This window comes from Prunus mume, linkage group LG2, assembly GCF_029339155.1.
Source record: "Prunus mume cultivar Tortuosa linkage group LG2, ASM2933915v1, whole genome shotgun sequence".
Taxonomy (NCBI): domain Eukaryota; kingdom Viridiplantae; phylum Streptophyta; class Magnoliopsida; order Rosales; family Rosaceae; genus Prunus; species Prunus mume.
Window position 1 is genome coordinate 3,094,806 of NC_142699.1, and position 27,036 is coordinate 3,121,841.

The window sequence follows — 27,036 nt, forward strand, 5'->3', positions numbered from 1 at the left end:
GGAAAAAATGAAAGGTTAAATCCACTAAAGAGACAGGAAAATAGTATGATAAAACAGAATGGAAAAACAAATGGGATGCTCCCAAAGAGCAAAGGAAATTGTGGAAAGAACTAATTGGGAAGGAAATTGGCTTTGGGGGTGAAATCCCAAACTTTGTACAATTGACGCTTCTGATGAATGCTAGTGCAATAAAATTCGGGTGTGTAAACTTCTTTTAGTTTTCTTTGTTATATTTTGTAAATTATCATGAAACTCCTTATAACAGTAATGCCTCTTTAAACTATAGGTAAATAATTGCGTAACAAGGTCATTAGTCTTAAATTGGACGAGCAGCTCGATAGGATGTTCATAAACACGACGACGACTGGTGGACATGCTTGGGCACCCAGTTCTGGTGTACTTCCATCTGACATTCCGGAGGCATCTAAAGTTGACGACTTTCTGCAAGAAAGCAGTGGTGATCTAGATGATCTGATCGCAATAGAATAAATCTACCAACACTAGTTTCCATTAACATGTATTATAGAGAAGCTATTTGGAAGGGTTCCGGGGTACATACAATATAACCTCAACCAAATTTTTCACCCTTTCCTTCTGTTGTTATACATAACCTCATGCCCCGTTTCTCTTCTTTTTTTTAATTTTAATTTCCATAATTCTTTAGGTTTTGTACAACAGGTGCTTTAAAAGTTGAAGGTTCCCAACCTGATTCACATTGCCTAACATGATGGCCGAACTTTTCAAAAATCCCAAATCTTGAGAAATTGATGCTACGGGATATAGGAATAGGAGTTTGGCTAGGTTCACCAGTCCATTGTACATCTTGAAAAATTTGCTTTTGTAAATTTGTAAGACTGCAAAATGCTCGAGGAAATCCCGTGGATTTTCTCTAAGTTGAAATCTATTGTAACTCCGGAGAGATAGCATCATTGTGAACTCTTTTTGCAAATAATAAGGCCATAAGGAAGATACAATCTTCCATGGTACGGCTTTAGAACCTTGAATCCTTGCCTATATTTGGTCTAGAACGTTTAACGTCTAATTACTTGTATGATAAAGTTACCAATTGATTGTTAGAATTAGAATTGAATCATTTGTGTCAAAGGGGTCTAGCCTAGTGAAAAAGAGTCTTGATTTGTAAATGGGGTCTAGTCTAGTGGGAAAAAAAAACACCTTAATTTGCATACTAGTGGTCTCATGACACTTTGATAGTGTGAGAAACCTCTTCCCATGGCACCATTGTAGTTTAGACTATCACTTGAAGTAAAAAATAAAAAATAAAAAAATTATTGAATCATTTGTTGCAGGTGAGCAATGTGATGAAAATACATTATACGGCAATTAGGCACCATATGCAATACTGCAAAAATACGTTATACGGCAGAGCATTTTATTTTTCTTGCAAAACCTTTGGGACGGAACATCAATACAAGAAAACGACTTTGCTGTCTCTCGGAAAACGAAGTGTAATCCAGTAAACACAAAATTGCAAAAGGGAGGTTGAACTATATTTGAATAAATTGTATTTACATGCATTATCGTACAGCTACTTTCTTTGATCCTAGTCATATATACAAGCATGATTCACTCAGTGTTTGCCTCTTAATTTCATTTATCTTTACAGTTAATAGTCGAAAAACAATGAAAAGCATAATATATCTGAGAGCAGATTTCATAAATATAAGCTGAACAGAGTATTTCTTCAAACCCTTTGCACCTTCTCTTCCCCAATGATCCACCTTGTCAACCAGCTCGGATCTTCAGCTAAGGATTTACACGATGTAGGGATGCTCCCAAGATCACTGCCAATTTGATCGTATTCCTTGAGAGCGGCTTCCATCTCTACCTCAACAGCAGCATCATCTACAATATTGATTGTCCCCATATGAAGAGCATCGGCATAGTGCTTCTCCATCTCACGATCATTTTTGAAAGGCTCAATGCCGGGGCCCTGCATTTCAAACATTTCACAAAGAATATCAAGGAAATGGAGACGTACAAGAAGTAGGAGAAAAAGAACATGTCCTCCAGGTCTATCAACTGGATTTCCAACAAATCAGTAACATTGATCATTTTATTTACTTGCATAGGATTATTTTGTCATAAACTTTGTTGCAAACGCCAAGAATGCTCTATAATAATTGGTTAATCATCAATGTAATTTAAAGGCAAGAAACAGGTCTTTTGTTTTGTATAATCGTGATAATTAGATGTCATAAAGGACAAATAAGTAAATCAAAGCTCAATAGAACAAGAGCATCAAACTACCAACAAAATATACCATCCAAGAAACTAAAACTTCTATACTGCATTTGAACGAAGAAGATAAAGGTGGTGTTGGGGGAAAACCAAATTTTAAAATGATGTTCTAGAGAAAAAGACATTATAATTATGTTTCTTCTATTTTGCTATGCATGCACTGATAATAGGAGATATTTCAAGATATATACAAAAGCAGAAGCATGGAGAAATTGGAAATGTACGCATATTTTGCAGCTGAACAATCTGAGAGAAACCCTTTTTTTTGTCAGAGAACAAGAAGAAGAGTAGAAAGTGCTTTCATTATTTTGCAGAAATTTATGTCAAACTCTAATGTTTAAAGGAAATAATACCAGACTTGTCCATGTTTGGAAAATTAGAAGTACTCTACCTGACATAACTCAGCATAGTGCTTATATATCTCACTGCTTTCATCTTGATCACCTAGCAGTGTCCCACCATACCACCCATTCGCTTCATCCACTGATGTCATTGAAAGGTACCTTGGAATAACAGCAGAGAAAGAAATGATCAATCATACGCTCCATAGGATACATCATAGGCTTTTTAAAAAACAAAATTAAGTTCTTTCGTTGAACACAGTTGATGCCAACAAGGTAGTAACATAGAATTCCAAATCAACTTAATTACCCAGATTAGTCTACTCAATTATCTAACTTTCTTATGTTCTGGTTTGTTTTATCATAAATATGATATATACTTCTCGTATTTCTTCTTAGCATCCCACTTACATTGGAGGTCACAGTGGTAACAACCATGTATAAGCTAATGAACCAGACAAATCGAAGGAGTTCTCCTATGTCAACCCAAAAGCATTTTCATATAGCCTACCTCTGGAAGATATCCTCCTCATTATCATTGCCATCAGAAGAAAGCCAATTTAAGTCACAAAAGCCACCAAACCCTGTCTCATTACGGGATCCTCCATTACTTATTTCATGTGAAGTAACTTTTGGTGCAGACCCACTTTCTTCGTATTTTCTCTGGCCAAAAAGCCAATTTGGGCTTTTCAACTGTATTTCACTGAAAATTATAATTCCAATGTTCAGTGACTATTAATAGAATTTTCCTTGGTTCCCAAGTGGACAGGATAACCAAAGAGAGAGGTAGAGAGATTAATATTAAAAATCACAAATAGGATGCTAAATAGTGGGGTAAGAACTGCATAAGTTGAGATATAATTACGCTGCATCAGGCGCCACACTAGAATTTGTAGTACCACCACCTGTTCTTTGATCTGGTTCACTGCAAAGTCTTACATTCTTTATTGAACTACACGTCCTTTCAATCAATTTATCAAAGGATGTCAACTTCATCCTCAAAAAATCTTCTTTGCAAGCAGGGATAGGGGCAAGAGTGTTTCCCAATCCTCCCAAGTGCGTATCATTTTCTTGTGAACTGCAAAGTTGAAAATCAAGTATCTTATTGTAAACAATGGATGATTAAATTGAAACATTAACTGTACAAAAGAAGTAGAAAAAAGGATTGGAACAGGAAATGTACAAGGCACATCTATGCATGTGTACATGTGTATGCGTTTTGGATAGACCTGTCCAAAGTATTAAGTCTAGATCATATAAAGAGGCATACAGATTTTACCACGCATCAAGGAAAAGGTCATCAATCCCAGATACATGAAGATAGTAATCAGAATCCAGCTCCCACAGAGCAGGTTTCCCTTCCTGTGGTTTGAAGTAACCCAAAAATCTGGTAAAACCCACAGCAAGATCAAAGCTTTAGAAGATATTTTAAGAAAGGCAAAACACAGTACAACAATGTGCCATATGGCATTGCACAATACCATGAAATTTAATATAGTACAACATAATGACAAACTATAGTATAACATTGTTTTAATCTATATAATATAATACAATACAACTGCCATCAGCAACACAGAGTTCCCATATATCCAAAGATGCATCTATTTCTCAATGCAGAAGTGAGATGCTATTGATGGAGATGGAATTTTATATTTTTATTTTATAAGAAATGATGGAGATCGTGATAGGTAATAATAAGTCTTATCTTCTGTGTCAGGGAAGAGAAGATGCTATTTAAAAATAAAAATTTATATCACGAGAAACTACAAGAGAGGAACAAGTACAAATTTATGGCGTCTTGCTTTTCACCATCAGTGTAAGCATTGCTGTAGTATCGCTTGATAGACTTCAGAAACTCCCTTGATTGGGTAGTGGCCTTCCACTTTCCCTGCCTCTCAGGAAATACCTGCCATTCATGACAGACGAATGGTTTCAGGAAGCAGAAACAAAGCTAAACGTGGAAGTTCTACAATCTCTCTGTACACATGTGCTAACAAACTTCCTACACACACACACAAACACAAATATATATATATACACACACACACACATACACATACCGTGAATCAATAAAAAATACCTCATTGAATCGTTTGCAGCTGAAAGTGACCAAACTCGAATCATTACATCTAAGAGCTCAAGATTGGTTACTTAGTTTTGTTACAAAGAGGGCGATCTGATTAATGGTTGTATTGTTCTTTTTGTTGTAGATTGTATTTTAGGAGTGGACTCCTTCTCCACTGTATGTATTCTTTGTTTTTGTGTTTAATAGAAGTTTCTTTCTTCGCAAAAACGACCTAAGTTTATGTGTTTGTTGTAGACTGCGTTTTAAGAGTGGACTCCTTGTCCACTATACATGTTATGTGCTTTTGTGTTTAAAAAAAGTTTATTTCTTCTCAAGAAAAACCTTAAGTCGAGAACTTGAAGACCACATTACTGGCACCCTCTCTGCAATGTGGTCACGTGATCTGAAACATCTATTTTTCATGTTCCCCAATCAAGGATGATCCTCCCATAATGACAGCCCAGTCGGGATCATTTAACCATCTTAGTATCATCATGATCATTTCAATGTTTTTAGGAAGCATTGTATTTGTCTATTTATGCACCACAATTATAACACAAAATGGTTTCCAATATATATACAGAAAGCTTCAGTTGAGGGATCCCTCACTTGGGGCCCATGCCCAATGGACATCTGATTAGAGTTTTGGAGTTTTATTTCCTTTTTTTCAAACTTCAAGTTAAAGTTTTAGGGGCTGATCTACGACATCCAGCAATTGATAATATGCATACTCTAAACTATGAATAAAACATAAAATTAAAAAAGAACTTCAATCTAGATAGTAAACAACATACAGTGTTGTGAGCTGCAGAGCCACCATACTGCTGCGCAAGAGCATCCCCCATGCTCTGGTACATATCCATGAGAGCTGCAGCAATAGTGCTGTCAGGATCCACTTTGGGCAGGTTCGTCAAACCCATGGCATGAAGTTGGCGCCCCAAAGCTGCAAGGCCATAAGCATACTGTGCAACATTTGTACGGTCCAAGCAATCAATGCAGTTGGTGCGCAGAACACCACTTTGAAAATGTGGTGGTTCACTGCCAGAATTATCATTTTTCTTGTGTTGACTAGGAACAGACTCCCTATCCCGATTAACAGCAGAATTTAGAGTTTCATTACTGCTTCCAAATCTTGGAAGGTCCCCCGAGTTTGCTCTTAGATCTCTAAGAGAAGCTTCCCTGGAAGAAAAAGGGAAATCTAATTTAAAAGAAATACCATTTCCACGTTCTTATACCAGAGTAATTGGTAGTAAATAAAACAATTGATTCGTTTTGAAATAATTCTTCCATGTGCTAGAGTGTTCAAAAATCAATGCTAGGCTAAGTGCCTTGTACAAGGCTACCTTTTTAATATGCTGGACATACCAGAATATCATCATCAAGAAGACCTTGACCCATAACATTTCTCCACATAAATGACCACATAACAAAATCCATACCTTCTGAAGAAAAGTGAAAAGGAAAAACATTTATGTGGTTCATAACATGATTGCATACTTGACACTATCGATATAGTTCAGGGGGAAAACGACGTATTACTCTAGAAAACACACTAGGATATGTTTGGGAGTGCTTTAAAAAGTGCCAAAAGTGCTTATGTAGTGTTCGATTTAAATATGTAAAAGTACGTTTTTTGAGTTCAGATAAGCATTTTAGTGCTTCTTGGAGGCTTCTTGGAGAAGAACTTGATAAGTCTTCTACGGAAGTATTTCCAAGTAAATATGCATAAAGCATTTTAAGTTTTTTATATGCTTCTAATTAAAATGTTATGAACAAAAGTACAGTACTTATACAGGACTCCCAAACAAGCCCTAGAAGTAAGTTCACAGTGACATTATATTACAAAATTCTTTTAAGGGAAAAAAGATTTGGTTTCCTGAATAGGACATTTGGCACTCATGTGCCTCCTAGCATTTAACTGATGCAAATTCATTCAAAGATAGCCATCTATGTGCAACTGAGATTAGGAATAAATTTTGAGAATAGTGTTTGGAAATCACTGAACCAACATAGAAATTGCATACCTTCCATTACTTGTCCGACTAATTTGATTGAGCCTCCGTTTAACAATGCTAGGTTTGCCACTGTAGTAAAAACCAGTCAAATCAAGTGCTTCACTTGCCACAGCACCCAAAACTGCTAAAACGTTGGCGGACTTGCTTTGGAAGAAGAAGAAATAGAGAACAGTAAGACCAAAGAAAACAAATATTACACAAATGGTTAGAGAATGGTTAAATCGAAAGCATAGTATATAGATATTTATTGAAAAAATAAGTATAATTATTTGCAAGATGACAAAGTGGGAAAAAATTATACACATGATATATATACATATGAAAAAATAAATAAATATGTATATATATGTCTATGAAGCAGGATAATTCAATCCTCGTAGATATGTAGTATCGGGTCCCGATACATATCCAATACTCCAAATGGAGTATCAGTTGAAATTGGAACTGACTTTTGTATATGCAGTTATGCAGTGTATGCATATTCAAGATATGCATGGGCCATTTTGCAAATTTTAAGAAAAGAGTGGTCCAATTGTGATCTTAGAAAACAATGAGAGGTCAATTTAGAGTTTTATAAAGAATATTTAGGGTTCAAAAGAGAACCCAGTCCTTTCCACATCTTTTTCTTACTAGTTTTTTACTGAACAAAAATAAAGGCTAAGGGTTTTCATACTTTTCAGGTTACAACCATAGAAAAGAAAGAAAAAACCATAAAACAAATAACTAGCCTGCACAACACCAGATATGGATGCCATTTACCTTACTATAGTAAATATATATATCATATAACAATTTTTTTCTTGGCCAATCCTTATCCTAGTTTTGTAGACTTTCTGTATCATACTCGTCCTATATCTGTATATGTGCAAAATAAGTGTGTCTGTCCACTTCACCAAAAAGAAAACAAAAAGGACAAGGAAAATGAAACCTCAGATGGTTACCTTTTCGCAAACTTGTGAAAGTCCCAGTGGATAAATTTAAGATGGTTTTCTTCAGAAAGAATTTGATTCAAATACCCAACCGCATTTGCAAACTCACGCCTCAGCATCATCTCTCGAGGCCTTTTCTCAACAGTCTACATTGCAATTGTATGAGATACATGAAAATAAAAATATGAAGAAAAAAGAAAATGCATGATGGGCAACTGAATAAATATAACTTAGTCATAATGCCAACAAAATATGAGTTGATATGCATGTACGTATCATGAGTAGGTTATAACTCAAAAAATTCTTAGTAAAAGAATTTCAATACCAAAAAAGTTTTTACCGATTAACATCTCTGTAACAGCAACTTCCCTATGACAGAAACACACACACACCCACAGTGATATGCACAGTACCTCACGAGGACAGAAGAAATCTTCAACTTAAATTGATCACCAGACAGATGCGATGAACAAAAGACGCATTTAATTTTCAACATTGCCCCATGAAAATACACCATGCTAATGTAAGCCCCAAATAGGTATTGAAGAGACAACTCCATGATAATGTAAGCCCCAAAGGGGAGTGAATGATAGGCGTATTTATAAGCAGTATTAGTAACAACTAACAAATTGAGATTATGTTTATTGCCCGCAGCTGTTAAGAAGGCATTCTGAAATAAACCTTGATCAAATTGAGCACAATAATTGGGTTGCCATATCTCTTGGCGAGGTCTTCAAAATGTAATTTGGTAGCCTGATATGTTGGGTCATATCTCTGTACTAAAATCAAAATGGAAACATGCAAAAAAAGATCAATTCAAATAATCCTCGTAAACAGTGTATGTGAAATAAGCATATGATTCAGCACCAATGAAATCAAAATGCATCACATAATGTTCTTACATATTATATCAGGCTTAGGACTAAATCTTGAAGCTTCCTGTGACCAGAAAAGGGGAATTGAGCCACGCATCTGGACAACAGAACTCATTTTTCCTTTGCACGATCCAGCTTCCTCATCAAGGATAATCTGCTCTGTCTCAACATCATTTGCAACCCTTCCCCTATCATTCACTCCCCTTTTCAAGTAACTGCAACCCAATAAAAAAATTATTAAATCTTGACATCCTATAGCTACAATAGTTTCTAGTTAAAACGTATACAATTCAATGAAACAATAAGAATTTGCTGTCTCCCAAAACATAAACTAAAATTGATACCAGTAAAACTTAGCCTGAAACCCCGCCCCCAGCTAAAATAAAATAAAAGTTTTTTCGTCTGCACCAGCTGCTGTCTACCCAGATACTATAGCTGTGTACACTCACATATAGTAAACCCCAGGCAACTACTCTAAATGATAAGTATCACATTTTCATATATAGTAAACCCCATGTGAGAGTAGAGCACAGAGAGAGAGGTCCTTTTTATTCAACCAGAACAAACAAACCCAAATGCAAATATTTTTCCTCCTAGGCAGGATAGAAGAATTTAGATTGTGGAGCCATCTGAAGTTTTATCTTGTACATCATTCTCAAGACAATTAGTGCAGCTTGGGTTGCTGACGGAAGGTGCATGCTTGTGACACGGTGCAAAGGAGGAGACCTGAGTGGTGTCTTTCTCCTAGTGGTGACTGGTGTGGGGTGTCCAAAACAGACACCAAATGTTTGAAACATTTACTGCTTCAGTGTCCAAGTGCATTCCTTGTTGGATAAGGCTGACTAGAGCGGCTGTTTTGAATTGGATGATTCCAGCTTCTTGTGATTCTCTTTTATGTGAAAAGTTGAGTTTTTGGAGGGAGGAAAAGGAGTTTAGTGCTAGGGAGGAGTGCTGTGTTGGAAATTTTTTGAGTGGTTTGGATGGAGAGGAATAATTTGTGTGTTGAGGTTGTAACGGGGGAGGACGTGGATAATTTGTGGGACAGAGCTCAGTTCTGGACGGTACAGGCTTCGATCGCCTCTGAGTTCTGGAATTAGTCTCTTTCATGCTATTCTCCTATTGCTGTTTTCTTGTGGTACAGTTTTGTAGTTTTGTTTTGTTTGTTGATTGTCCTTCATTAGATGTAACTTAGATGTTTGTTCTTTTAGGGCATAAAAGCTGTGATTCAGATTTAAAAAACATAATTATTCCTTGTTTGCACAAAATAGAACCTGTGAAATTGAGGTCTTATGTGTATCTGTGTATATATAGTGAGAGAGAGAGAGAGAGAGAGAGAGAAGCAGAAAGAAGAAATCTAAATAACCATAAAACCAAGCAGAATAAAAGAGACTACTTAGCTGGACTTTGTAAAAGAAAGCATGAGAGAGAGAGAGAGAGAGAGAAGTCTTGTGTTGAATCTTTTAAGGGGAGGAACAAAACAAAACAAATCTTCTCCCATATTCTGTCACAAAGGAATGCATTGAAAAAGAAATCCAATCCGATGTGACAAAAAGAGAAGCTGACCTTGTTTGTTGCTCCTCGTCCTTCAGTCCTTCCCTGAGTACATCACAGGGGATAATTCATAATTTCCATCAAGGAAGAAGCAAAAGATGAACTGTTTATGAGATATAATCATTTTTACATCAGACTCGGTCTTGAAGACATGTTGCACGTTATATATGTTTAACTGAACATTATATTTCACTTGAAACAATTATTGCTGCTCATACTTCATTGTTCAAATAAGTATTCAATTCAAAATATGAAAGCTAAAGAAATTGAACTTCACATATTTCACGAAAGAAAATGAACCATTTTAATCAATACCATACTAGTAAAGACTACATACAATCAAAAGAACCCTTCCACACAAATATTTAAATTATAACAAGAAAGTATCAGATAACTGAACTAAAAAGGAAAAACTGAGTAACTCTTTTAACCCAGGTCTACTAGCATAATCCTATACCATTAAAATCCCATTCCAAAATACCATGAACCACGTACATAAAACTTACAAGACAAAAAAAAAAATTACATGCCATATGAACTGCTTTCTGAATAATTGAAGAAATGAAGACAGTGTGAACGTGATATTCAAAACTATAACATACCGTGTCCCTGCAAAATGCCGAGAGCGCCTAGAGACCAGAGAAACACTGAAGTCCCTTCCAAAGATTGATACCCTAATCTGCCATCATCAAGAAAAATAAACTCCATTCATATATTTAAGTCTTTAGTTAATTAGATTTTTTTTCATAGGAAACACAAGTTTTATCAAGAAGAAACATAAGGAAATACAAGAAACATGAATAACCAGTGAATCAGACACCTAAAACATCAGTCAATACACCAAAAGTCAGAAATCCTTTGGTACATGATATATATACATATGTCACGAGAAATAAATACACAAGGTATAACCAAATTATATCAATTAAAAAATGTAGAGTACATGGATTCCCTGAACCAAATAAAATCCCATTACCACATTAACACACATACACATACGTGAGAGTGAGAGGGAGAGAGAGAGAGAGAGAGAGAGAGAGAGAGAGAGAGAGAGAGAGAGAGAGAGTTGCATACCTGCTTAAAATGGCCATGCACTAATGCTATTGTCCAGATAGTGTTATTGCACCTTGATCGAATAGCTTGTGTTAGATAGGCATTCCATACAAATATATTATCATATGGCATCCCTTCTTCACCCATTGATAACACATTTTTTTGCAAACTTTGCATTATAGGATATGTATAACTATAGAAAAAATCTTTGGTCAAATCAACACTGGATAGAAGCTTCTTGTACCTGCAATTAAGAGATAAAAATATAAGTAATATTCTATACAAGTTGAAATGCCAAGTATATTAGCTGGTAGGTATGAAGCTGCGAAAGTTGAAGCCTGCAGAGTCCCATTACAATATGTTCGCCTTTCTAAATATGAAACCACCTACTGATTAAATAATGGAAAGAACACTCTTATAAGCCCATCCACAAGTGGTACATGAAGCAAAAAATATATATGTATCTTCCAACTAATATATTAAGTGCAGAGTTCTTACCTCAACGGTCTCCACAGGAGATGGCATTTTCTTCACCAGTCACTTTACATCTTAAAACATATACATCCCAATCATACCATTCTCCATGTACTAACATGTAGACACTACGTAGATTGTAAATGAAATCATTACCAGGGTCATTTGTGGACTGTATATTTGTGCAACCATCACTTGGTTTGTCTAGGTAAGCCAAATATGTAAACTCTAAATCAAGCTTTCTCTTTTCTTACTGGACATTAGCAAATACAAATCAGCGTTCTTTCTTTCCTGTGCTAACACTGTTGTACTGTGGGTATCTGTCTCAGTGTTAATGACTTAAGTGGCTCCATGAAACTTCAAGGGAAACCTCACCCTAGTGTCCCTGAGATACACGTACAAAACAGGTTTTACTTTGAACGCTTTGTTTTCTATCCTATTCTTTTTGCCCTCTTGTTAGTGTACAAGCCTGATGCATGAGCAAAATGGTGAGAGACCATGTTGATTATACCATTAAATAACCCAGTGACCGTAAACGCAACCAAATATCTTTTAGACTTGATATACCTCTGGCACATTAGGCTATTATTTAAATATACACAGAACAGAGAAACATCAGAATAAGGGAAGAAATTACCGCAACTCGGTCTTAGAATGAGCGATATCAGTTTGCATTGATACATGCGGAATAGTAATCAATTGGCTCTCGTCTATACTATAAATCGCATGCCCACATATACTTCCTATTTGCCGACGCTTGGTGACCAAAATCAAGTAATAAGATTCCAGAAACTTAATGCAACCTAGAAAACACCAAAAGCCCATATAAAAACATAACACAAGGGTCTTCTTAGAGTGAACAAGGACGTGAATTTGAATTCATACAAGCATGAAAATGAGGTCTCTAAGACACTAACCGGCGATCCCAAAAACCTTGGCCACAAAGGTAAGGCCTCCGGTGGCACGGTTGCCCTCAGCGATTCTCTGAAGCAGGCTCTTGATCTCCTGTGGCGAGTAGACGACGGGGTCTTCGCTGATGTTCAAATCGTCGGGCTCCGATCTGTCGATCTTCAACACCCGGAAGAACCTCTTGTTCCGATCGCTCCCAATCAAGTAAAACCGCTGATCCAATGCACAATCAAATAGTCTCAGAAGAATGAAGAATTCGAAACCCTAGAATTTGGGACAGATTGAGTGGGCACCTGTCTGGTTTCGTAAAGCTTGAATTTCTCGAGGGAGTAGGAGTTGGGGTCGGCGTCGAAGTCGTTGGAGGGGTGGACTTTGGCGGAGGAACGAACGTAGTGGGGAATATTGGGCTTCGAATTCTCAGGCTTCGCCATTTCTGCAGAGTAGATGAAGCTTCGTTGAGAGTTCAACGAAAATTCGAAAGAACTGAAATTTTCGATTTTCGATTATATATAGTGTTCGATTGGGAAGCTGAAATGAAAGACAAGTTGTTGAACTATTTTGATTGATTTTTAATTTTCTGTTTCCTTGTTTTTATTTTTTATTTTTTATAATAAGTAGCGATACAAGGCATTGGCGAGGGGGGGACTTTTATAATAATAATAAATAAATAAAATTTATAATAATTAGCGATAAAAGATACCCTTGTATAGAATGAGTCCTAAAACTCCAACAATCAACGTTATTGCAAGAGGTTCATCAAGTTGAGGTGCATTTCATGATGTTAGTTCTTATTGTAGATTTTTTTTTTTCTGTTAATAAAATACTATAGCCACGCGGATTATAACCATGCGACTATACTCTTTCAATAAATTTAAAAAATCAATCAATCAATCGGCCGGCTAGGTGCTACTAGGCAGTCTTTTAAAAAAAAACAGTACGGCCACATATAATGGGTTCTTTTTTTCTTAGTTCTTTTCAATAGTATGGCCGCACGGCTATACTTTTTAAATATAATATATTTAAAGAATAAATAGTATAGCCGCATGGCTATACTTTGTAAATATAATATATTTACAACGTATAGCAGCGCGGCTATACTCGTAGAGGAAAAAAATTACGTCGTATAGCCGCACGGCTATACTCTGCAAATATATGATATTTAAAGGGTATAGCCGCACGTCTATACTGGCCTAACTTTTTTAAATAAATAGTATAGCCATACGCTTCAAATATATACTGTGATACTTTTTTTTATATAATTTTTTTCTCTGATTTTCGTTTATCGATAAGAGTAGTTTAGAGCATTATTCACCACAATTAGGCCATTACCCAAGTCTCTATTGTCCCCTTTTAATTTTTTACTTTTCTAAAGTTATTGCCCATATAAAGAATTTAGCATTTTCCGGTTTAATACTCGTATTACACACATATGTATGTATTTTTCAATAATACTTTTGTTTTTTGTACACATCTTAAAGACTCGGTAAAATACACGTTTTTAAAAAAAGTAAATATACAATACACGTATGTACGTATTTTTCATGTTTAATACATATGTTGTTTACAAAATTTTCAATAATACACACAAAATTCGCGTATTATATACTTAATTTTCACATATTATTGAATGAAAATAGTATATATTAAAATATTATACAATGGCCAAAATTTTCAATTGTAACTTGCCAAATAAAACACGTACGTATTTTATTCGTATTTTCCCGTTCCATATTTTACTAACTATAAAAGAATTTGAGAGACAACAATCCAAATATCTTCATCTTTAATTTTGAAAATGCAAGATATTAATTTTGCAATCTCTTGGTCAACTAGAACAACAATTTCATAGGTGTAGATATGTTACATCTCCAATTTAAGGGAAAGATAAAATAGTTGTGTACTTATAATTGGGAGAAAGGAAAAAAAAAAAAATGGGGTCGCGCTCCAGTCATGATTGTTACATTCATTTCTAACCCTCTATACTGAGGCCCAAAAGAAAAGAAAAAAATAATCCTTATCCATTGAAGTATGTCCAGCAAAGATTGCCAAGTATATAATTACTTGTAATTATTTGAATGGTCTACTTGTCTTGTCTTGTGGAAGGCCAAACAGTGGACCCATCAAATAAAAATTTGTGGGTGTGGTGAGATTTTTCTAGTTCACTCATTCCACCTCAATAATATCTTTGGAGAAGAGACAGCCTACTGATTATAAGTGTGGAGAGTAAATCTCATGCATTTCTTCTTGGTTTGATAAGAAAGAAAACAAATGATGATCAAACCTTCCATGTCTTGCAACAGTTTGACTCCTCATCCTCATCCTGCAGTGCCAATTAGCCCTCAGCTTACCTCAACCATCATAGAGCAGAAGAGGCCCAGAGCAGTTGCAGTTTTTGCAGCAAAATCTGGAGGATTTTCACTCAACTCTGTATGCCCTTTTTCCTTCCTTTTTTTTCAGTTATAATAAGATTTGAAGTTATATTCTATAAATCACTTCTTTCTCCCAGTTATACTATGAACATATAATGCCTTAAAATGAAAATTAATTGAGTACCAAGAACATTTTCTAAATTATTAGCATAAAAAAAGTCGAAAGCAAACTTCGAATTTAAGTACCTTAGGTGATTTGCTGTTATATTTCATATATATTTATGCAATAATTCTTGTACTCTTTTTCTCGCATGTAGTTCTTGAAAAAGTGTGAAACCTGTGGAGGCAAAGGTGCAATTGAATGTCTAGGATGCAAGGTGCTCTCTTAATTTCACTTCATTTTCATCTCCTCGTACTAACTGTTTAATTTAATCTTCTTCTTTTTTTTGTCACAACTAGATCGGCAAAGAATAAGGTTTAAGGTTTAGCCCAGTTCAAAATTAACAACTCACCCTTAAGATAAATCGCCCACATCATTTTGAAATCCAAGATCCGTACCCCTGCTTTTGTTTTAATGGCTGCTATGAGCATTTTTGTTTGGGACGCAATGCCACTATATCATCTCACCCCCTACTTACTTTTCAGGGAACGGGAAGAAATAAGAAGAATGGGAATATTTTTGAGCGATGGAAGTAAGTTATTTATGGCTCTAAAATATAAAAAATTAGTTTGGTTCTTTTTCTATAAAAAAAAATTTAATGAATAGAACAATTTTTATTTGTTATATCTTTTTTATATTGTCTCATATAAATGAGCTTGTTATGCACATGGATTTAGGTGTTTTGATTGCCAAGGATTCGGACTAAAGGGTTGCCCCACCTGTGGACAAGGAGGACTAACACCAGAACAGAGAGGAGAAAGATAAAAAAGAGTTTGATGAAAGAAAAAGTTACACAACTAATTGTACTTTGCCCTATATATTTCCTTATAAACTTCAATTAGTGAATTTTACACGATGCTGTTGATGTAAGACTAACCGATTAGACTGATTCTTGAACGATTATCCAGTAATTAACCGTTACCCTATTTCAGAGGCGGCCCATGGCATGTGCAGGTTGTGCAACTGCATAGGACCTCCAAATGTTTTTAAAAGCCCAGCATTAAATTATATTTTCTGCTACTTTTCGTTCTAAGCAAATTTTATTCCAAAACATTATTTTTTTATTCCTAACGTGCAGATTTTTGTTCCAAGCATTAACAAATTTTAAAAAAAATACTCGTGAGTCATGCGTGCATGCGGCATGCTCTCCTTGCTATTCCCAAATCACTTTTTCTTTCATTTGGCCCCAAATTCACTTCTTCCCAACTTCTTCTTGACTCTCCCATCCAAAAAAAAATTATTCTTTACTCTTTGGCAAGGCAAAAAGCGTGCTATGTGTGCTCCTCCACCACATCTCCCTCTCTCATATTAGAATTTAGAAATTATGTGTTGCATTTGGAATTAGCCATCATGTGATTGCAAGAAACCTAATAAATCATGTTAAATCTCTATCCCTAAAAAAAATTGAAAATTTGTTATTTTACTTATACATATAAGGCTTCATCAGCTCTTTTCGCACATGACCTTCATATCTAATGGCCCGGCTTTGCCCTATTTCAGGAAAGTCGAAAATTATGTAAAATTCTAAACCAGATCAAAGTGGAAGATTCATGCAGGCTATGCAGCTTGCACCAAGAGGAAAGACTCCATGCTGCATGCACCAAATATATAGTCATAATAATGCCTCATGCTTGCTCCGAATATTGCCAACATAACTATCAAATTTCATTTTTTCGGTTCAAAACTACACACTTTCATTGCGATTTTTCCATCTTAGTTGCAATCTTTGAAATTTGAAAGAATCTCAAGGCTCGATGTAAGACTTACACTCATGGATTTACGTGTTAGGCTCGAGAGTCACACATACTCCTCACTTAATATAAATTGAAAACATGTTTGGATGAGGAAATGCCATATGTGAAGTGCGAGTATCTCACGATTGAGAAAGCTTTGGTTAGTGCTCTAAAAGATCTAAAGCTTCTATAATTATATTGCTAATTAATTTTTAGTTGAATGTGTACATTCTAACAAATAAAAAGAAGTGAGTTGTTACTAACGTTTTGTTTTTGACAACTTGTTCCCAGTCTCAGAGGAAGCAAATATACATTAGTGGAAGCATTAGGCGTCAAGGAAAGCCCATTTATTATGACCATATATTATTCTTCATCAGTGGCAGCATGGATATTGCCACTTCAAAACCATTCATGGCAAACCATAATTATTTATATCATACAAGGCATGCCCCATGCTCACTCATTTTAAGTACCAGTACAGATTGAAGTTCCGTCAGCTCTGTAAATGGTGCAGCCTGCCGGAGCTAAGCAACAATTGCAAGATGGTGAAAGCTGCGTATTGCCTGAAGATGGACAGGTCATATAACCTGCCTGGTCCGTACAATACTGAGGGCAAATTTTGGCTGTGCTTGGATTGATTCCCAGTAGGATTGAACCTGCATAGTATCATCATAATCAAGAAAAAAAAACTCTCATAAAACCTGAAACATGTTATCGCCGGGGACGATTTTACCCCCCAAAAATGATTCTATATTTCAATATGATAAAGGCAGCATGCATGAACTCTTAGCCTACGTTTCGTGCCTAGGATTGAATTGGATAATTTTCAAGATATGTTGGAAAAGATGGATGCAAAATTTTGTCCAGGTTAAAGGTATTAGAAGATGGATTAGTCATGAAAAAAACTTACTCCTTTCAGTCCTCACAAAATGGTAGGATATAAGGAGAAGAATAGGAACAATAGTTGAAGAAGGATGTGAGATCATACCAAAAACAAGGAGAAGAACCATTGGACCAATATTCTTGTCTCTAGCCATCCTTTGCTATGAGTTTGGAGATGGTGTAGACCTTGGCATACTTATACCAGCTTATTAGAAATAAAAAATAAACAAGAATCTTCCATCTCCTACGGGGAATCAAGTTAATTATTTTGGTCTGAACACACCAAATGATCAGCCTAATCAAAGTTATATCCAAAAGTCAAGTTTTAAAAGAGAGCTTTTGTATGACTTTAACAATCATATATACTTTATAGTGTTAAATACTTGGATATAGGCATAGTCCTGGGGGGTATACATACGTATGGGTTGAACGGTGGAATTAATAAACAGTTGAATGGCTAAATGGAATAGAAAGTCCACAATGGAGGGAAATGATTATCAATTACGCACTCACATTAGATAATCACTAATTTTTATTTTCTTTAACAAAGCAATTGTTTACTCTGAAAATGTTAACAAAGCCCAAGAGCAGACTTTGGGAAAAACGTGAATTGCGAGAGTGCCATTATTATCAGATAATTAATTTTAATAGATGGAAATATAAATAAATAAAAAGTTTTGCGCACCAAGTAAACTGATTCTGATCAAAAGATTGTAAACTAAATAATAAACTATTCAATTGAGATTCTTTTCTATGCCTTAAGACAAATAAGAACTTTATAATTTCTCTAATATAATGGAAGGGGCAATAAAAGTAAATAAAAACAGTGAAAGCAAGTAAATAGATTGACCCGCATAATCATTAAACCCACATAAGGATTCCATAATTTCTCTATTCAAATTTGTTATGAGAGAAATCATGTGAGAGAAAACAGTTTGGCTTTTAGTTGACTTTTTATTAAAAGTGTAGTTGGTACTGATTCCAGCATAATTATTAAGCTCAATGCCTCTTCGAAAATGATTCCCGCATAATCAGAAATGAAAGCACCTCATTAGTTGCTTTCCTTTATAACTTTCTCTCACATCAATTTTTAACAATAAATGATTTTCTTATAGTTTACTAAATGGGCTGGGCTTCCCAAATTTTTTTTAAAATCAATTATCACCCTAAATAAGTAATGTCAAACGGGCACTAAGGAATAGGTGGCAATCAAAATTGATCCTAAGACTAATTGTTGATTTTGGAATTGATTACCTTTTTGGTGTATTTTGCTTGGCTGTAAATATGCGAAATATCTTGTAGTCATCTCTTGAATTATTAAGGGAGAATAATTTCTTTATTCAAGGAATTATCCCTTTGACAAAGGAGATGGATAAGATTCATAAGAACATGAAAAATTGAATGCAACTAATTTTTCTTGATTTGTGGAGATAAGCTTTATTTTAGACCCCATTAATTAGCTAATGTGACCTAGGACAAGTTTGACCTTTATTTTAATTTCCATGTGACGTCACTGAAGTGGTCTTGAAATTATTTGCTCCCACAACCACATCTGTAATGAACTATTTTATGTAGTTTCTTTTTATAGATTTTGATCTTTACATTGCAACAAGTGCAAGACCAACATGGAGACATGGAGTCATTTTAAATTTTTTACTCTAGAGTGGATATGAATAGTAAATTTTTTACCAAAGGGGACGGAGAGACAAGATTTCATGCGCAATATATCAAGCAATAAGGAAAAAGCTCGGCTCTTTAAAATTGAGGAGGAGCTCCTCCCTCATAACCAATGTTGTTTTGACACATGTTACATTTTTTTAGTATTCTTTTTTCCTTTTTCATGAAACTTTGTCAATGTTGCTTGAATTTAACGAGTGTCAAAACTGATTGTAAGGAGGAGATCCTTCTTAATTTTAAGCCTTTATAATAAATATAATTGATTGATAATTCAATTCCCTTTACTATTTCCACAAGGAACTACGTAGAATAAATGTCAGAATTATCAGCATATGCCCTTGATGGAAGCAAATATGAAACTCAGACATCGAAGTCTGTTTATTTTTATTATTATTATTATTACTGGAAGCATTAATATGCTAGGTAAGGGGAAACCATAATTATTTATTTATAGGCACAACTATATATATATATATATATATATATATATATATATCCAAGCATATTCAAGTACTGGTACAGATTGGAGTTCCATCAGATTCGTAAAGGGTGCAGCCCAGGGCCGGAGCTAAGCAACAATTGCAGACTGGATCAAGCTGCGTACTGCCTGAAGAAGGGCAAGTCATATAAGCAGCTGCTCCGTAACAAATCTTATTGCAAACTTTGGCTTCAGTTGGATTGATTGCCAGTAGTAGGATTGAACCTGTCATGAATTTTTTTAACGTAGATGGATGATTCATCATATAGTGAAGAATACATCATTCAAAATTGAAAACAAATGAAATTTTTACGTATATATAACCGAAACAACACATGTCATGAGGATGAGGTGGAGTTTGCCGAAAGATATTTCTAAGTTTTGGGGTATGGTAACAATAAATATTCACATTTGTTATAACACTTGGATGAGTTATACAACATAGCCGTGTGTGTCACCAAAAACTTATAATAACAAGGTGAGTTGAAGAAGAGATCACATACCACAAACAAGGAGAAGAACCATTGCTCCAATATTCTTGTCTGCAGCCATGCTTTTCTGTGAGTTTGGAGGCTATGAAGATTGCTCTACTTATACTAATTATTAATAATAATAAAATTAAAGACCAATGTCTACATCTCCTGCTGCATGCATTTCGTCGTGTGAATACACCAACAGGATCAGCAGTGTCATGGTTATCTCAAAAAGTCAAATGTTTAAAGGAGAACATTTGAATTCAAATGAGCTACTTCATCAATACATACTTTACAGTTGTAATTGCTTGCAGAAGGGGTTAGGATGAATTATGGAAAAATTAATATGGAATTAAAGTCAACAATGGGGGGGAATGATAATCTAGTTAGTAAGTGCGTGGTCGTTCACACGATATAAATCTAATTAGTCAATGTTTAAAATCTCAGAATATTATTAGAAGAGGCATAAGCTTTTGTTTTTCAATCTGCTGATTATCACAGGGTTTTTCAAATAACTAAATTCTTCTAGTCTTCTTTCTTACACGAATTTATTTGTGCAGGGGACACTAACTGTTTTATGAACTATTTAAATCCCAACTAATGTGGTAGTGTTTATGGTTTACGTATTATTCTCAACTTAATCACCTACGTAGCGCAACAGTTAAGAGATTTTACGATAAATATAGCAAGTTGCAGAAAAAGGAAAGAACCAACTATACGTCTAGAAACCAAGAACCCGATACAATTTGATTCTGCAGGACCAGAGAAATTGGACGTATGGACTATAAAGAAAGTGTCATTATATATTGCTGTGTTTATTTATTAGTTAGTCAACATTTTATTTCTATATTCCAATGATATTGCAATATATCATGGTCAAACAACACCTTTGCTAAGTTTGAATTAGTTATTGATCCTTGTTATATTATCAGCGGTTGACTGAAAAGAGATCGTTGACCAACAAATGGGAGGTAATGGGAATATACAATTTTGTTGAGAAATGTTTCACGCAATGTTGTTAATGTGTTATACTCTTGGATTAGATTCAAGTGGTCTACACAAAATAGCCTAGGGAAAGGCTAGGAGCCACCTACGAGAACGACATCTCACTTCTTGGCTTTGTCTTAGGAGTTATAAAACCTTATCTCAAGTAAGCTGGATGCCTAATGGTTAAGAATTTGGCTAAAAATCATTTTTGGTCCTTATAATTTGACACTTCAACTACTTTTGACATTGTAATTTGACTCTGAAGTTTCGTATTTGTAGCAATTCAAGGACGAGTAAGTATTCTTGTCCATTTCTCTGACTGTGCAAGGGGTAATTTCATCAACCCAAAACCCTTGAGCATCTTATCTAAAACTCTCCCCATTCCATATTAGGGCTTGAAATTAGCCATTTAAGTTTAGAATTTTTCAAAATTGGGATTAGTGGTTGAATATCGAATGAAGACCTATAGATGACATGTTCAGAGATGGTCTAAGCATTCAACAAATCACAGCCATGGACATAGTTGACCCTTCATTGCTCATTGAAAGAGATGTTGCTGATGTTGATGATGGAAGATACCAAAATGACATGCGAGCAAGACCAATTACAAGCTACCAGGATGGCAGCCCTATCCAAACAAAAATATCGGAAGATTGCTTGGTTTCAGTGATGCAAATAGGACTCTCATGCTCTGCAAGCAATATCACCAACTGAGCGTATGCAGATGCATGTTGTTGTCAACAAAATGAAGGCAACTAGAGACTCATATCCCAATTTGAGAAGAAGAAGCCAGCAATATGCAAGATAGGGCTAAGTTTGTTGTCTGATCTCATGCTCTGCAATATCATCAACTCCCTGCATGTTTGCATAGCTCTATCAATAGTGAGACGGGATCAACTTAACGGTTTGCGGCAGAGGATTGGCCCCAATTTGTTCAAAACTTTTGTTGGCCATTTGGCATTGGATCTGTCAAGCCTGCATGTAGGAAGTATCATACACTTGCTGATTGAATACATCATACATACACGAGAGGGGCACTGTGATGAATTTTGTTTTACATGTTGCCAAAATTTAATAACATAAACCATGATAATATATAAATGGAAGGACTCAATGGTAAAACAAATAGATGACTTGAGAACGGGTAAGAGTTATGGCCTCCATCTCCTGCCCCGTGACTAAGTGACTCTATCTCCAACTCCACCATTATTATTCTCAAAGGCCTTTTCATGATCTGCTTTAAGCTTTGCAGCTGTATCCTTGAAAAGTTTCTTCTCTTTAAGACATTCGACATGTGCTTCCTTTTTTCTGAAAAAATAGCAAATATAAATCAAGCATTTGATGGCTTCGTCAGCAGCTTTATCCATATAAGCTTCTCCTATTTACGTTTCCCATACACAGAAGTTGCAAAAAAAAAAAAAACAAACCACATCAGTCATAGGCTTCCACTTCTCACCACCCTCTTTTGCAACTAAAATTAAATTTGAAGGAATTGTAGTTATTAGAAACAATATGGCTCACAACATACTTCCAATCTTTACCAATGGGATCCTTAATTACTAAGGCCTCTGAGGAGCTAAATTGTTATTCACGGTCACATGGCTTTGAATCCAAAGGGATTTCATTTTGGAATCAAATGAAATTTTCATGGGGGTTTGCCCCTGTACCCAGATTTGATCGCAAGTGTTCCTGTTTTCTTTTGCCTGCTCCTCACACTAGTTTGTCTATGTGTCCATTTAAGATTCATAATTAAAATTTATTTTAATAAATTATTCATGCCTTGGTTTCTTAGTAGGGTTAGCTACAATATAATTACTCTACTCAGGGAGGAGAGGACAAGAGTCGGAGTGCATCTTCTCCTCTTCATCTATGACAAGTTGCAACAAGTTCAGAGACATTATATGACTAAGAACATGGGACAAAAGAAATATTAACACACTCAAAGTTGGGAAACTCCACCACATTCTTCCATTAAAAAGTGCATCTTTGCTAAGAAATAAGAATTCCGAAGCTGAAATGATCAAATTGGCTCTTTGTTTTGTAATTGACCCAGTGTGATTTGAGATGGCAAAGAGACTGTTGAACAACTGAACAGTATCCTCATGGAAGACTAGACCATGGACTTGACCATTTCAATAACATGAAAGATTGGATAGCTAGAAGCACAGCATCATACCCATTTTAAAACATCCTAGGATTCTCTAGTCTTCCAAACAGTGTATATTTCTAAAAAGTAGGCGATTTTCTGATGTTATGAAAACGCTACTCTTTTTTGTTTACATCTTACTAAAAAATTCAACTTCAGCACAAACCTGTCATAAAACCCAGCACCTGCATATCCTTCCAGGTCCTCAGCATTTGAGTCTGATCCGAATATGATAGACTGCTTACTGTATAATCCTATTGGCTTGCTTGGATAACCATTAACCTGAAGTCATATTCATGTCTGAGATGCAAAGGTTCACGAAATCTACCACATTTAACTTCTGTCCCACAATAAGATGAGAGTAAATTTTGAGGATAGATCTCATAAAAATAACTGAATATTGATGCAAATATTGTCATATCATAAAATTAATAGTTGGTCTTACTGTTGGAGAGTCTAGATTGGATCTTTTGGTAATGAAGCTCATGGCACGTCCAGGTAATGCACCCACCTATGTCTCTCCCAATCCCTTAACTATCTGTGTTTCCATGAAGAAACAATGATGATAAGATTGTATTGATTTAAAACCCATACATCCAGCTGAGAGAGAGAGAGAGAGAGAGAGAGAGTGATTTTAAACTCAAAGACAAGGCATACCTCTGTATAAATCTCTGAGGTACCCCTGGGTAAGGGATTCTTCATGTGAATTTCAAAAGCATAATCAGCACAAATAAGATCTTGAATCAATACACATACAAGTTACAACCATGCATCTCAAATGACGTAATATCTTCAATTTATGATTAATATGTGACAACATAGACACAACCGGAACCATTTTACAGTGCAAAATTAAAAATCAAAATAATTTATTTCCAGTCTCTGTTTGCTTGGGAATGAAATGGAGCAGAAGCGTTCCATAGTTACAAATAAAACCAAAATTTATTTGATTCTCAATAACAGTTAAAATTCCCGTAGCCAATGACCTATGGTAGCACCTCCAATTATGATCCTTTATTAGTAGGATCCAACAATTCTTTAATTTGACTTTCTACGTTCTTCTTCATCCAAGCGTAAGGTAATCTTTCAATCACCTCTGCACCAAAGGAAAATAGGAGAGCCTTTCTCGCTGCCTCTAAGTCAATGCCACGTGCCTGGAAATAGAAGAGTTGGCTTTCTTCTAGGTCGCTAATTGCAGCTCCATGCGAACACTTGACATCATCAGCAATAATTTGAAGATTGGGTTTGACATTTACAGTTGCACGAGGTGCAAGAAGAAGACTTCTTGTCAGCTGCCCTCCGTCTGTTTGCTGAGCATATCTGCAAAATATAAGCACACATTTTGTAAAAGGCATACACTGTTCCTAGTCCAACCTTATTGGTGAGCAGCAAATGTGAAGAATCTAGTTAACGATACAAGAGGTAGCCTCAGAAGTTTAGGAAGCTGTCAGGAATTTTATTCAGAAAATCCCATAGAATAACATGGCTTTCATTGCCCTACACTAGAGCCATCTAATTAATTCCTTGGTTTGGAACTACATACATATGTAAGCTGAGAATCTCCAAGAACAAAGAAGTCACATCGGTTGAGGAAATGGGCACAAAGTATTGTGAGGCAAAGTTAACAAGCCCACAATAACCTGGACAGTCATAAAAGAGATTTACCTGTTGACCTTTATGTTCCCATCAAATACGGCTTGTCCTAGAGAATGAGACACAATGCATTTATGAAGTTGTCTGGAATAACCCCGTGGATGGTCCAAGACAATGCTACTATGTAGATCTTGTGTCTGATCACCGACAGACAAGTGCAATGTTGATAACTCGGTGGTTGTGTCTGGTCCCAGTTGCTGAACATGGAGATTATGCCTGCTCAATTTTCCACCAGTACTAACCTCTACAAGCTCATATGCACTAGCTGATTCCTGAAAAGCAATCAACTTCATAAATTTGATGCAAAGGGAACTGCATGATCCATAGAAGGATAAAAGTTAAATATGAGGTATGGGATCATGGGCAGTTACCAAAATTGAGAGTTAATTTTCAAGTAAGATTCTATCAAATAGCATTTTAAAACAAATGTCACTCATAAACAAAAACCAAATCATAAAGGGAACTAGCTGCAATATATTATTTCAAATAATAACACTATAAACTCTTTTTAATTAACTTCAGTCCTTATAAAAAAAAGGCTTCTCGTGCATTCCACAGGTTATCAAAATACCACAATGATCATGCTAAGACCTACTAAATTATATGCACACATATATATTTGTAGAATTATTGGTTTCTTGCCCATTCTTCCATATGCCATGCTAACAACAAATCGAACCTAATTATCATTTCTAAAGTCTCCTCATAGATATCCAAGCAATACAAAAGTAAAAGGCCATGGAACATGTAACACAAAGAAACAGAGAGATAGAACAAGAACTAACCTGGCGGACCCAAGTCCACTTTATGTGGGCAGCATTCATAGATTGATTCTGAACATAAGAATGCCTAACTTTTCCTCCTTCTCGAACCACTACCTCGAAAACAGAATTCGCCCAATAACACTTGTCACCATCCCCACCCAAGAACTCCTCAATTATACCAATCTCCCCTCCCTTCTCCACCAACACAAGCACCCTCGGATTCGATAACGGGAGTTTATTCGACCCCTCATCTCCGCCCTCATTAGCAAAGTACCGCAGATAAACTGGAGCGTCCACCCGGCACCCAGATGGTACATAAATCACTGTCAAATCGGGAGCCCCAATTCCATTAATGGACCAAAATAAGTCTCCATCACAACTACTAGACACAAACTCAGAGACCCTTTTCATAATGGTCTCTTCTGTGAGCTCCAGCAAGCTACCCACATAAACCCCATTTGGCAATTCGGTCAAATTTGAGAAATTTACGACAAACCCATCAACTATAACTAGAGTTGGGAAATGGGTATCTTCCAAAATGCTTGGAAAGCTCGGTGGGCGAGAGATTGGTTGGATTTGGGAGTTCTTGATGAAGGAGGTGTCTGTGAAGCGAAAGGGCTCGTCTTTGCGAGAAGGCCATGGGGTTGAGAGGAGGGCCTCAGAGGAAGAGTCTCTTAGATTTTGGAGAGGTAAAGGAGGAGAAGAAGAAGAAGAAGAGGGTAGCGAGTCCTCGAGAGCTTCAGCTAGTTGAAGAACAAAGGGGTCTGATAAGGCCAGCTGTGAGGTTGGAGAAGCTTGAGTTGAAACTCTGGGTTTGGTTTTAAGGGTTCTGGGCTTGGAAAGTAAAGGTATCGGAGGTCTTTGAACGTGGGGTGTGAATGATATGGCAGCCATGGACGGTGGGCTGTGGAAACTACAAAAAGGTCGAAGGTTGTGTGCAGGCACGGAGCCAGAATTACATGGTGCGGATTCAGAAAAGATTTCTATTTTCGACCCTTGGATGGCTTGTGCGGTGGAGATGTAAACCAAAAACTAACCCATTATAAAGACAAATTTGCAATTGAGACCAAAAGGCAGAAAATACAAGAGACCAACATTTTTGTTCGGTCATACAACAAGGGACCAACTGGGTTATGAATAGGGCGGGCATTTACACCGAAAATCCAACCAATCTAGATGAACCGGACTGATTTTGGCGGGTTAGTTTGGTTTTTTAATGAATACCATTGAAATTGATAGG

General features: G+C 35.9%; 4 protein-coding genes across 7 annotated transcripts; 1 reads left to right on the plus strand and 3 right to left on the minus strand.

Moving 5' to 3' along the window:
- Nucleotides 1-1,486: 1,486 nt before the first annotated feature.
- ATSAC1 (Phosphoinositide phosphatase family protein) lies at nucleotides 1,487-13,047 on the minus strand. 3 transcript variants are annotated; one of them, XM_008246755.3, is made up of 17 exons: nucleotides 12,768-13,047; nucleotides 12,483-12,687; nucleotides 12,203-12,368; nucleotides 11,113-11,335; nucleotides 10,641-10,717; nucleotides 10,051-10,083; nucleotides 8,515-8,702; nucleotides 8,294-8,391; nucleotides 7,625-7,758; nucleotides 6,693-6,827; nucleotides 5,463-5,847; nucleotides 4,388-4,509; nucleotides 3,880-3,987; nucleotides 3,466-3,678; nucleotides 3,112-3,303; nucleotides 2,651-2,762; nucleotides 1,487-1,951 (listed from the first exon to the last, which is right to left on the minus strand). In XM_008246755.3, exons 1-17 carry the CDS (start codon nucleotides 12,903-12,905, stop codon nucleotides 1,703-1,705), a joined length of 2,778 nt encoding a protein of 925 aa, XP_008244977.1. In that variant the 5' UTR covers nucleotides 12,906-13,047; the 3' UTR covers nucleotides 1,487-1,702. The 3 variants fall into 3 exon arrangements, with proteins under 3 accessions (XP_008244977.1, XP_008244978.1, XP_088901622.1); XM_008246756.3 differs by lacking the exon at nucleotides 10,051-10,083; XM_089045496.1 differs by lacking the exon at nucleotides 3,880-3,987.
- Nucleotides 13,048-14,597: 1,550 nt separating this feature from the next.
- On the plus strand, nucleotides 14,598-15,873 carry LOC103343078 (SSUH2-like protein). The gene is made up of 4 exons (XM_008246757.3): nucleotides 14,598-14,901; nucleotides 15,161-15,220; nucleotides 15,489-15,535; nucleotides 15,681-15,873. Exons 1-4 carry the CDS (start codon nucleotides 14,743-14,745, stop codon nucleotides 15,766-15,768), a joined length of 354 nt encoding a protein of 117 aa, XP_008244979.1. The 5' UTR covers nucleotides 14,598-14,742; the 3' UTR covers nucleotides 15,769-15,873.
- Nucleotides 15,874-22,174: 6,301 nt separating this feature from the next.
- Nucleotides 22,175-24,076, minus strand: LOC148919428 (alpha-glucan water dikinase 1, chloroplastic-like). 2 transcript variants are annotated; one of them, XM_089045866.1, is made up of 4 exons: nucleotides 24,037-24,076; nucleotides 23,825-23,917; nucleotides 23,546-23,661; nucleotides 22,175-22,541 (listed from the first exon to the last, which is right to left on the minus strand). In XM_089045866.1, the coding sequence occupies exons 2-4, from the start codon at nucleotides 23,864-23,866 to the stop codon at nucleotides 22,412-22,414; spliced, it is 288 nt and encodes a 95-aa protein (XP_088901992.1). In that variant the 5' UTR covers nucleotides 23,867-23,917; nucleotides 24,037-24,076; the 3' UTR covers nucleotides 22,175-22,411. The 2 variants fall into 2 exon arrangements, 1 of the variants encoding a protein (XP_088901992.1); XR_016124102.1 differs by lacking the exon at nucleotides 24,037-24,076 and having other exon boundaries at nucleotides 23,546-23,719; nucleotides 23,825-24,024.
- Nucleotides 24,077-24,147: 71 nt separating this feature from the next.
- On the minus strand, nucleotides 24,148-26,918 carry ABCI7 (non-intrinsic ABC protein 6). The gene is made up of 3 exons (XM_008246761.3): nucleotides 25,818-26,918; nucleotides 25,045-25,304; nucleotides 24,148-24,699 (listed from the first exon to the last, which is right to left on the minus strand). Exons 1-3 carry the CDS (start codon nucleotides 26,688-26,690, stop codon nucleotides 24,384-24,386), a joined length of 1,449 nt encoding a protein of 482 aa, XP_008244983.2. The 5' UTR covers nucleotides 26,691-26,918; the 3' UTR covers nucleotides 24,148-24,383.
- Between the last annotated feature and the right edge of the window lie 118 nt (nucleotides 26,919-27,036).

Bases quoted from the DNA above. Each gene is read 5' to 3' on its own strand.
- ABCI7 (XM_008246761.3), bottom strand. From the start codon at position 26,690: ATGGCTGCCATATCATTCACACCCCACGTTCAAAGACCTCCGATACCT. The intron at 25,305-25,817 runs GTTAGTTCTTGT...ATTGCTTTTCAG, and splicing joins AGTGGACTTGGGTCCGCCAG to GAATCAGCTAGTGCATATGA. The intron at 24,700-25,044 runs GTAAATCTCTTT...TATATTTTGCAG, and splicing joins GGGAACATAAAGGTCAACAG to ATATGCTCAGCAAACAGACG.
- ATSAC1 (XM_008246755.3), bottom strand. From the start codon at position 12,905: ATGGCGAAGCCTGAGAATTCGAAGCCCAATATTCCCCACTACGTTCGT. The intron at 11,336-12,202 runs GTAATTTCTTCC...TCTTAATTGCAG, and splicing joins CATTCTAAGACCGAGTTGCG to GTACAAGAAGCTTCTATCCA. The intron at 5,848-6,692 runs GTATGCAATTTC...TTTTTCTTCCAG, and splicing joins AGTCGGACAAGTAATGGAAG to GGAAGCTTCTCTTAGAGATC.
- LOC148919428 (XM_089045866.1), bottom strand. From the start codon at position 23,866: ATGAGCTTCATTACCAAAAGATCCAATCTAGACTCTCCAACA. The intron at 23,662-23,824 runs GTAAGACCAACT...ATATGACTTCAG, and splicing joins CCAATCTAGACTCTCCAACA to GTTAATGGTTATCCAAGCAA. The intron at 22,542-23,545 runs GTTTGTGCTGAA...CTATTTTTTCAG, and splicing joins GGTGCTGGGTTTTATGACAG to AAAAAAGGAAGCACATGTCG.
- LOC103343078 (XM_008246757.3), top strand. From the start codon at position 14,743: ATGATGATCAAACCTTCCATGTCTTGCAACAGTTTGACTCCTCATCCT. The intron at 14,902-15,160 runs GTATGCCCTTTT...TCTCGCATGTAG, and splicing joins GAGGATTTTCACTCAACTCT to TTCTTGAAAAAGTGTGAAAC. The intron at 15,536-15,680 runs GTAAGTTATTTA...ACATGGATTTAG, and splicing joins AATATTTTTGAGCGATGGAA to GTGTTTTGATTGCCAAGGAT.